A 10,694-nucleotide genomic window follows, 5' to 3' on the forward strand; every position below is an offset into this window, starting at 1 on the left:
TACTAGTTTCGAGATTCAAGTTTTAAGTGTGGGAGAGCCATGCTTCGGCACGAATGGGTGGCTTGACCGGAGCAATACCACAGCTTCATAAAAATCGACGTGAAACAACGCTTGCGTTGTGTTTCATTGTATGAATGAGGTTACCGGAGGCCCAATTTTCCCAATCCCCGATTTCCCAACAACCCTTAAATTCCTAACTCCCAAAAGGCCGGCAACGCATTTGTAATGCTTCTGGTGTTTCGGGTATGGACACCCATGTTTGTTAAAAGTGGCGGCAAAACCTAGAGTACGACCTGGTAGTCGAACCATGCTACCTATCCACAAACTGGCATCGATAAGCATAACATTACTTATTGTTATAAACTATTTATTATTTTAATGTTCGTCAGGTCCATTATTTTAAAATATTATTTACACATTATACACACGTATTTTTTATTTTCTTACGGAAACGAATACTTTCGAAGATATATTGATTTGAAATATCGCGTGACGTCACTTCTAGGTACTTTTTATACGTAGAATCGACGTGTAAAAAGTACTCCTACTCCTGAACTTTGATTCGTATTATCTTAGTATAGTTATCTTATACGACAAAATAAAAATACGTGTCTAATATTGTTTCATTATCTAACTGACGGACTAAATGGATTTATATTTTTCATACCCCGTCATCATCCCTATTGATAACTCACAAGAAGCCACAAACATAAAAATACAGAGTAAAATATGAAGTAAAAAGTCATAAAAATATTCTTTACGTTATTTTTAGTCTGGCAATAAAAATACACTGTAAAACATGTGTGGGGTATCCCCTACTGAGTGTGCTTTGGTCACATTTACACCGTACCGAAACGGGCTATAATAATCTTCAAAGACATTTTGTGTACGGTGTAATTGCTTCCTGGAAGCTAGTTGCGACTTCGGCTATCGATGTGGTTCAATAAATAAGCTTTTTTAAAGTATTTCTAAAATTCATCCTATAAGAAAGAACAGTCATGTAAATTATGAAAGAAGGTTTAATATTAATCATTTTTAAAAAGTATCTGGCTGGATCCGCACGAAAAAATTTGCAGACGCCATTAAAAAAATTAAAATATATAAAATAAAAATAAAATCTAATGGCATCTTACAATTTTTTTGACGAAATGTGGCCAGTACTGATACCGTAAGATAAAATAGAAAGAAGGTTAGTACAAAAAGTTCGGTTAGCGAAAACAAAAAATACAATTTCATATAATTGTTTGTTTGCAGTAATCTCGTTAAAATGCTTTAGAAAAATACATATATTTTGTGTGCATATTGTTTTCTCATCGTACAAGATAGTACTCTGCCCTAAGTACCATTTATGAGGAATTTTCTTGTATTACTTTTTACCATAAATAATATATAATGAATAGTCTAGTCTAGTAATCTCAATTTTAGTACCTAGTTCTAGAGATTCGTTGGAAACCACACACCTGCCGAAACATTGTATTGTATATCTTCACAATAACAAATTCACAGAGCTATAAAAATGCCACGTTTCCCGCCATTTTATCACAGATAATAAAATATGAATTTGTACGCAGCAATTTCAGACGAAATAGAAAACTAAAGCTGTTATAGAAACTATGTAGATATAGCTTATTTTATTTCATGAATTAATTCAAGACCAGCTGATGCCGAATTATAACTTAAAATGATTACTCATTCTTTTTTACATAGCAAAAAAAAACTCTAATTAGGGTAGGGCCTGCAGTGGGACGCCTATGACTGAAAATAAATAATAATGATCCCTAATTGTGACAAGATAAGCATTTTCTTCTCGTAACTAAAATCTTGTAAATTAGTAACATTACGATTTACATTATTAATACATTTTTTTATAAAACTTAAAAAATAAAACTAGGCTGAATAGCATTTACATCAAACGTCACGAATTAAAAAAGTGGGTAATTCCGCATTTGGCGCGCATTTTTTCTCTGTGACAGTTAAAAGCTAATTAATTATTACTTTTTGTACCTAATAAATATTATTTCAACATGTTTTATGATAAAAATCTAATGAACGGCGAAATATTAGGTATTGTGTGGAAACTAGCGAACAACATACATACTGACAATATTGGAAATCATAACATATCAACAATTTGGTAAGCTTTTACAAATTTCATTTTTATTCTGTAATTTTAATGCAAAAGTTTTTATCAAAGTTTACGTTTGGGATTGTACCTGGTACACGCGGCTACGATAACTAGTATACACCAACACATCGACACAACTATCGCTACACAATATCCCTGTGTGGGTATTCCGTAGTAATGTGCATAAAAACGTTTGTTCATTACGCACACATTGGTATATACTATAAATTATTGTGTCGGTATATGTAAGAATTTCGTAAAAGATTTTATGAATAAAAACAAGGGTAGACATAAAAATAATACTTAACAAACATTTAATAAATCGAACAACGAAAGATCGAGCTACACAAATTATACCCATACAAATATATCTAAAGGAATCTTCTCGTCGTATATTTATGTTATTGAATCCATTACAATATTTCGTAACATTTATTAATTGCACGTTTGGCGTAATGGTTAACGCTTTGAGTTATCAGGCAAGGTGTCGCAGGATCGAACCCAGCAATAACTAGTTCTTTTTGTAGTGTTTATCAAATATTTTTAAACAACATCTAATTCTAAATTTCTAATGATTCGATACTTGAGTATTAAATTTGTAATGTTTGTGGCGACCACGCAACTCTCGGGTCATTTTATTTAGCCCGTTTATAAAGTAACTACCGTCAATTCTTTAAATGTTTTCCAGATCACCCAACTTACAAAATAAAATTATATTCTTAGTTGTCAATTTATGAGCATTTCATTTTCATAGTTTATTGCTACATAATTCGTGTGTAAAGCTCAACATATCTCAACACTTCACAAATTTGAAAAAGGCAGAAGTAATTATTTTGCACGAACAAAAGATAGATCTTTTCTTTAGTGAAATAGAAAGGCGCTTAACGATATCGGTGAGTAAATAAGATAATTATTATGTTGATATTCTGGGTAATTGATTGAATTAATAATTTTATTTTAAGTTCTCTAAAATTATATTTTTAAATATAATAAAATAATGTTATTATTTTTTGTTTTATAAAATACAAAAAATAATAACATAAAAAAATTTATGAATATTAATATTTGAATAATGAATACTTTTTTATTATTATTGATGAATTTATTATTAAGAATAAATAATTATTGTTTAATAAATTTAAAACTTAATCTATTTTAATTTATATTAATAGGATACTAATAATAATATTTTCTTAAATATCCTTATAAATAATTTATTATTAATCCTGTTGTAGCTTAAAGGATTTTAGTAGCATTTTATTACTGTGTAAACCTATATATATGTTGATTATAAAATATTGTATAATTATTGTGTTTACAACTAAAGCTACTTGTAGTTATATTTTATTCCTATTGATAAGTAACTTTATAGATTTTCATGGTATTTTAAATAATATATTTTTGTTTAATAGTGTAAGTCCGTGCAGTTATGGGTGCGCAGATATGCGGAGACTGGTGATATTGAAAATTGCCAAGCTGGGCCGAAGCCGAAGGCAAATTCGTTAGCCCGGCACTACGACATCATAGCCAGGCATAAGGCTGATTCCTTTTTCAACACGCACTGCAGCAACGGCACTCGATGTTTTCACGCAAACAATAAGGAGGCACCTGCATTCTGGTTTAAGGTGCAGGGAGCCACCCAAAAAGATATTACTGCCCACAATGCACCAGGAACAGCGATAAAATTTTGCCAGAAGTTTTATAAATTTTGATAGGGCTAATAATGTGGTTATATTTAACGATGTAAATAATTAATTTCATGCTAGCAGCATAAAGTTTAAATTTATTTGTATTGAATTTTTTTTTGCGTTAACGCTGAGTTATATCGATTTATTTTTCGATAATCAGTTACTGAGCCATCAGCCAAATTATATATAGTCCAAATTAACTACAATGTTTATATTTTTAAAATAATATTAAAATGCAGTCTAGAAAATACGGTGAAGTGATGTTATTGTTATGCGGTTAGAAATTGTCATAATTTCTTTCTATTCAACATGTTAATTCACTTCATTTCTCATTTTTAATAACTTATGTAACTGCTGTTCAACTAATTTGAAACATTATATTTACGCTCATCCTTAACCAACTTAGAGTATGATTCGAAATGTTATAATGTTAAAAACTTATTTGTATTAATCGTCACATTTTTGCTAACATATTGCCCACTCGATATTGAATCTTATAGCAACAGCCTTAAAACACAAAATGGAGAATTCTAATAACAAAAATTTGCTAATTTCAAGAAATAACAATATTTACTGTGAAGCGGAAATTTGGAAAACAATGTTTTAATTAAATTTTTATAATAATTTTATTTTTTAATACTTTTTTTAATTTTAAATTTTAATATTAAAAAAAAATATATATATAATGTTTCTTATTGTTTAATAATAAGTAATAAACCATATTAAAATTTAATTTATTATTATTTAATTAATAATAAAAATTATTATTTAATAATATATTTTTTTTGTAATAATCATTAATAAATAAAAAATTGTCTATGAAAACAATTAATAACATTTTTTATTTGATTTATATCCAATATTTATACTTTATTTCTATAAAAATAAATTATATGTAATAAAATAGATATCGTTTTATTTACCGACTTAAATGCTTCTTTTATAGTCTGATTTTATTATACAGAAAACAAAAATAAACTTAAAAAAGACAAACAACGAAATAAAATTCATCTAAAAAATACTTTTTACGTTTTGCTGGTTTCGAACCCACATCGGCGTAGAGGGACACGATTAGAGCAAGCTCGTTAAACCACTCGTCTACGAGCACTACATCTAGTTCAGTGAAAATGTTGAATCATATCATCAATTGTAAATATTTTTAACCTTACCCATCTATTAAATTATAAAAATACATATACCGACACAAAATTTATAATATATACCAATGTGTGCGTAATGGTCAAACGTTTTTATGCACATTACTACGGAATACCCACACAGGGATATTGTGTAGCGATAGTTGTGTCGATGTGTTGGTGTATACTAGTTATCGTAGCCGCGTGTACATGGCAATAGGCTCACCCACAATAATTTAGAGTTAAATCATCATAAACATTATGTGTATAAATTTTTTTATGGTATAAGCCGGTAAACGAGCAGACGGACCACCTGATGTTAAGCAATCACCGCCGCCCATGGACACCCGAAACACCAGAGGCGTTACAAGTGCATTGCCAGCCTTTAGGGGTTAGGAAATTAAAAGTTATTGGGGAATCGGGGATTGGGAAGATTAGGAAAGGGGATAATTGGGCCTCTAGTAACCTCACTCAAACAACGCAAGCGTTGTTTCACGTCGGTTTTCTATGAGGCCGTGGTATCACTCCGGTCGAGCCGGCCTATTCATGCCAAAGCATGGCTCTACCACACTTAAGCCTTTAACTGCCATCAGAAAACTGTTGAAGGCAAATCCGCCACTAACGTAGGTCACCGGCGACCTACGCGGCAGTTCACGTGTTAAATAAAAACGAATCGTATTTTCTCTACAGTACGGAGCTGGACACTTGGATAAACGTAGCAGTTGTACCAAACAGGTTGTCCCTGAGAACTTCCTCCACCCTCGTCAATGGAACCGCCATCTTGTACCAACGCAACATGCATCAGCTGCTTGATGGTAAGAAAATTGGGTAATTTCCTAAGTCAAAAATCATTATTTCGATATTTCTATACAATCAAATATTTAAAAAATAATTACACTTTAATTCATTGATAATCTGATTTGATGAGCTAGCTAATTTTTCTAAAAAATAAGTGTGCTATTTGACGTTATAATCTGATTTCGTCATAGCGCATTGTTTCAAAGATATTCCTACTAAATATCTTATTATTTTTCGAAAAAAATAATTGTAATCGACAGTTGCCTAGTAGGAAACTAGCCTATTATCGTCATCGTCATAATTACCTGCCCGTATTAATTCAATGCTTTTCAAATAATAAAGTCAAAAGCACGCACACAAATACTAATATAATACAAAATAAAAAAAAAATAACTTAAAAGTGTAAATACAAGCACAAAGAAACAGCGAAATAGAAGAAAACATAGGTAGGCCACTATGTATCTCAGTCGGCATTCCCCCTCACTAGTGGGTACAAAGGCTAGGGGTGTTAAATTGCCAATCAAGAGGCTTGTTACTTTACCTGCACCTCTAGTTTGTGGTGACAGAGGAATTCCGCAAAAATGTTCAGGTTTCAAGCTTTAGGTACGGGTGGGCAGTTTTTTTTAACCTGGTGCAAATTCTGACCTGTTGGATATTGTTTATATATCGTGTAGCTATTACCTGTTTAAAAAGGAAGCTAAACTATGGTTCGTATGTAATGTTATTTGCTTTCGTCACTCACTTTTTGATTCGAATATGCAAAATCTTCATTAAGCTCTCTTAGAGATAACGTAAAGAACTACCAAATCGTCGTTCTCACTTATATCAATTTGTTATTTTAATATTGTCTTACCAATTATATTTTTTTTTATTTCTACAGATGTAATAAAATTGGACGAAGATATAGTACAGAGACGCCGAAGAAAACATTTTAGCAGCTCCAGTAAGTTCTTGATTCATTTCGATCGCTGGGTAACCGGCTGCCGCGCAACGTGTAGCGAGTTCGATTCCCGCACGGAGCAACTCTTTGTGTGATCCACAAATTGTTGTTTCGGGTCTGGGTGTCATGTGTATGTGAACTTGTATGTTTGTAAACGGTTTAAAAAATAGAGATTAACATATGGGGTAGTTCATGAGGAACATTTAGGAACACATATTTACTATTATATCGACGACGATTTCAAACTCCACGCTATTAAGTACAGATAATTATCGAAAAACGGAAAAACCTATCACTAATCTAAACAATTAGCAAAACTATGGAATGAGCTGTCATCGGCGGTATTTCCGATCCGATACAAGCTTCAAACCTTCAAGAAAAGAGCGTATTCCTTTTTAAAACGGCTTCAACAAACTTGTGACTCTTCTAGTGTTGCTTGCGTCCATGGGCGGCGCTGATCGCTTACCATCAGGTGATTCATCTGCTCGTTTGCCTCCTATTCCATAAAAAAACTTACCCCGAATTCGGTAAGGGCGCTTAATACCACATGACCAACAAGGTAGTCCCTATTCCTAATGCCCCATTTGAGTCCAACTTCATGATAGTCCAAACTTGTAAGGGTTGACAATAAACGTAAAGGGCAGATGTCCGATGACAACTAGGGAAGTCAACTAGTCTTGGATTGATGTAGTTTGGACAAATGAGGGTCTAAAGTTTATCGCTAAGACACTGCCGGACACTCGGAGCTAGTTAGATTTAAGTTAGTAAGAATAGAAACTTCGGAATACTTAAAATAGTGCATGGTTAATAAAAGTAAAGACTGTTACCTAAGTGTAGGTCTTAAATACGTACTGATTAAGTAGTTAATAATTAACTAATCTTAGAATGGGGATTTCTTGGTCTAAAATCTGCTATTCCTTTTTTTAATGTAGAAAATCATACATTGACTTCTCCCGCCTTGGGCGAGGCAAGAGAAAGTTACTGACAAACAACCATTCCGTTTCTACTCCGGGGTAAACCATTAAAAGGCGCCTAGTTTTTTGGGGACAAAAGACTACGGAGTGTCGGATTTCTACCTCACTAAAACCGATACCCATCCTCTGCATCTGTAAAGGGCACCGAGTCCTTTAAGTAGACCTGCTGAGGAGACCCCACGATGCAACGCCTGATGTTGTTTCAGACAACATCATTATTTTATTAACCAATCAGAATATTTTTTTCTTTTTCAATCAAATATGTAATACATGATGTCACAGAATTATTACACAATAAACATAATTCCATTTATTTATCGTTTTCAGGTACTTCAGATACTGTTACTGATTCTTCTGGGTCTACTGCAACTCCAGAAGAGATGAGACGACAACCTACGGCTGATTTTGACTTTGGTAAATACACTACCACTATACATATAGTCTCCCCAAACTAAATTACCTACAAAAAGAATCTTTATATCACTTGGTACACTAGAATCATGTTACTTGACGTTATAATTATTGTCTCTGTCTACCCCATTAGTTTACCCAAATAAGAAAAAAATGTAAAAGCAGATTTACACAGGGTCAGTAACTAGTAACTGACTCCAAAACGATTCAAGCCAGCGCTTTGTTTTTTGAGTGGGGAAATCATTCAATTACTACCCGTGTATAATAAATTTAATATAAATCTGCCTTTAACCCTGTAAACGCCTGTGTCATAAATATGTGACGTATTGCCGCGACAGAGAACATGCATAAGTTTTTTATTATATTCACACGATTGCTCCTTATTTAGTGTAGATATATTTTTTTCGATTTGTAGCTGCGCGCTAGGGTCACGTTAATTGATATTTAATTGGGCACATAAAAGGTTAACCAACATATCGACGTAGGTATGTAAAAAATCCTCATTACACTCAGAAATATTACAACTACAAACAAAAAAGTCTTATTAAAAGCTAAAGCAAAAAACGTAACACCTAAAGCAGTAAGCAGCGGCCATATTGCCTACTTAATGACGCAACAATTGTGTCGTTTCCTCGTTATATTGTCACCAGTAATGATACAAAATGTCTCTCTTTTTCACGAAAATGACAGAAATGGTGTTACTAACATTATTTTTTTTCTATTGATAATGCCAGCATTGCTTTATCAACGCTTTTTAGCGCTGAGGTAACAAAATTAGTAAGGGGTCTATGGGAGAAGGAAGCATCATACGTACATAACTTCACGCCTGTCTCCCATGGGGGTAGGCAGAGACAATGAACCGCCAATTGCTACGAATCTTACATACCTCTTTCTTTTCATGCATACTCGTCGGTTAAGGGTACTTTTAATTTGGCCCTTCTTTAATAAGCGTCAATCTGGAGAAGGAAGGTATACCAAATAGATGTCTGGTGATGATTGGTGACCAATCAAAGATTTTACTCTAAGCCATGTTTTATATCTTTTACCTATAACTACAACCTTAAAATTCCTAACCCCCAAAAGGCCAGCAATGCACTTGTAACGCCTCTAATATTTCGAACGTCTATGGGCGGCGACGATTACTTACCATCAGGGGATCCGTGTGCTGGTTTACAGGCCAATCAAACCAACCAAAGGCAATTCAAAAACAATTAACACGTAAAATTTAATATTACAATTGTATTATTGCAGATTCATCCTTTTCCCCAACTAAGAGAGCTAAACTCGATCATAACGCACCGTATAAAAGTACACCAAACGTTACAATGAGTCGATCTTCTAGTGACAATCTCACTTCTGAAGATACTACAAATAATTGTAACGAACAAAACAGCAAAGACAAGTGTAATGATAATGATAATTGTGACTCGGAAAACGGTGATGTGGTAGTGGATTTGACTGGAGATAATGTTACGGTAAGTTCTATTGATAAATTTCAACAATTTTATAAGTGTGGAAGAGCCATACTTCGGCATGAATGGGCCTACTCGACCAGAATGATCCCACGACATCACAGAAAACTATGAACCGTGAAACAACGCTTGTTTTGTGTTTCGTTGTGTTAGTGAGGTTACCGTGCCTCCGCCTACCTACTAATTACCATATTTCCAATCCCCGATTCCCCAACAACCCTTTAATTCCTAAACGTCAAAAGGCTGGCAATGAACTGTTAACGCCTCTGGAGTTTTGGGTGTCCATGGGCGGCTGTGATTACTTACCATCAGGTGATCCGTCTGATTGTTTACCGGCCATATATACCATAGAAAAATATTTGAGACACTATTCTGTATCTTTTTTTTGTTAAATTTTTAAATGTTCTTTACAGGATAACACCATATCAGAAAATATCGAAAATCAACGCATAGATAAGGAGGTACAAACTTCACCCATACTTAATCGAACCAGTTCAAAAAGTATAAATGATGAGGATCAAGGATTCGATCCAAATCTCCCATTTGGATGTATTTTGATCCATGATAGCTATCAATCTAGGATCCCTAGTAAAATTGTGTTTACTTCCCTGAATAGTAGTGTTAGGAATCTGAAATAACTAGAATCTTTTGAATGTTGGTGATTCTCAGTAAAGTTTTTAGGTCATCTGATTACATTTTGTTCCAAACCTCGTAGATACTAAAAATATTGATCAATTTTTTTTAAAACTACTCTTAACAACAACTTTGTGATTAAAATTAAACTTTTAAAGCCACACTCAGAGACATTTAATGATTACTTAAACTATTCCTTAGTAATGATTTTGTATTGAAAACAATTGCTAAGGACTGGGTTAAGTAACCATTAAATGACTCTGAGTTCGGCGGTTAGTGTATAAAACAATGCATCAAATTATTATAACTGCACAAAAGTATCAAAATAACAAATTAAACTGACAATATTTTCACAAACTTACTCACACAAAATATAATGTGAAAAGACAATATTTACTTCAAAATTTTAACAGTACCCCTTCTCGATTTTAAAATGTAATTTCTTGATCCAGTCTTAATTTTTTAATTTAATTTTTGATCCCTCCCGGTCCCCTTACGAAAGCGACGTGATGAGACT

The 10,694-nt window shown here is 33.1% G+C and overlaps 1 protein-coding gene and 1 long non-coding RNA gene across 2 annotated transcripts; both read left to right on the forward strand.

The window, feature by feature from the left end:
* The first annotated feature begins 1,962 nt into the window (after positions 1-1,962).
* LOC118275007 (uncharacterized) lies at positions 1,963-10,266 on the forward strand. The gene is made up of 6 exons (XM_050697115.1): positions 1,963-2,134; positions 5,640-5,764; positions 6,628-6,690; positions 7,989-8,075; positions 9,324-9,547; positions 9,958-10,266. The coding sequence occupies exons 1-6, from the start codon at positions 2,025-2,027 to the stop codon at positions 10,180-10,182; spliced, it is 834 nt and encodes a 277-aa protein (XP_050553072.1). The 5' UTR covers positions 1,963-2,024; the 3' UTR covers positions 10,183-10,266.
* LOC126911220 (uncharacterized) lies at positions 2,770-4,450 on the forward strand. The gene is made up of 2 exons (XR_007705747.1): positions 2,770-3,018; positions 3,538-4,450. It is a non-coding gene; the product is annotated as an uncharacterized LOC126911220 (long non-coding RNA).
* Positions 10,267-10,694: the final 428 nt, after the last annotated feature.

Source organism: Spodoptera frugiperda, chromosome 11, assembly GCF_023101765.2.
Source record: "Spodoptera frugiperda isolate SF20-4 chromosome 11, AGI-APGP_CSIRO_Sfru_2.0, whole genome shotgun sequence".
In the NCBI taxonomy this organism is placed as follows: Eukaryota; Metazoa; Arthropoda; class Insecta; order Lepidoptera; family Noctuidae; genus Spodoptera; species Spodoptera frugiperda.

Bases quoted from the DNA above. Each gene is read 5' to 3' on its own strand.
- LOC118275007 (XM_050697115.1), top strand. From the start codon at position 2,025: ATGTTTTATGATAAAAATCTAATGAACGGCGAAATATTAGGTATTGTG. The intron at 2,135-5,639 runs GTAAGCTTTTAC...TTTTCTCTACAG, and splicing joins CATAACATATCAACAATTTG to TACGGAGCTGGACACTTGGA. The intron at 6,691-7,988 runs GTAAGTTCTTGA...TATCGTTTTCAG, and splicing joins AAAACATTTTAGCAGCTCCA to GTACTTCAGATACTGTTACT.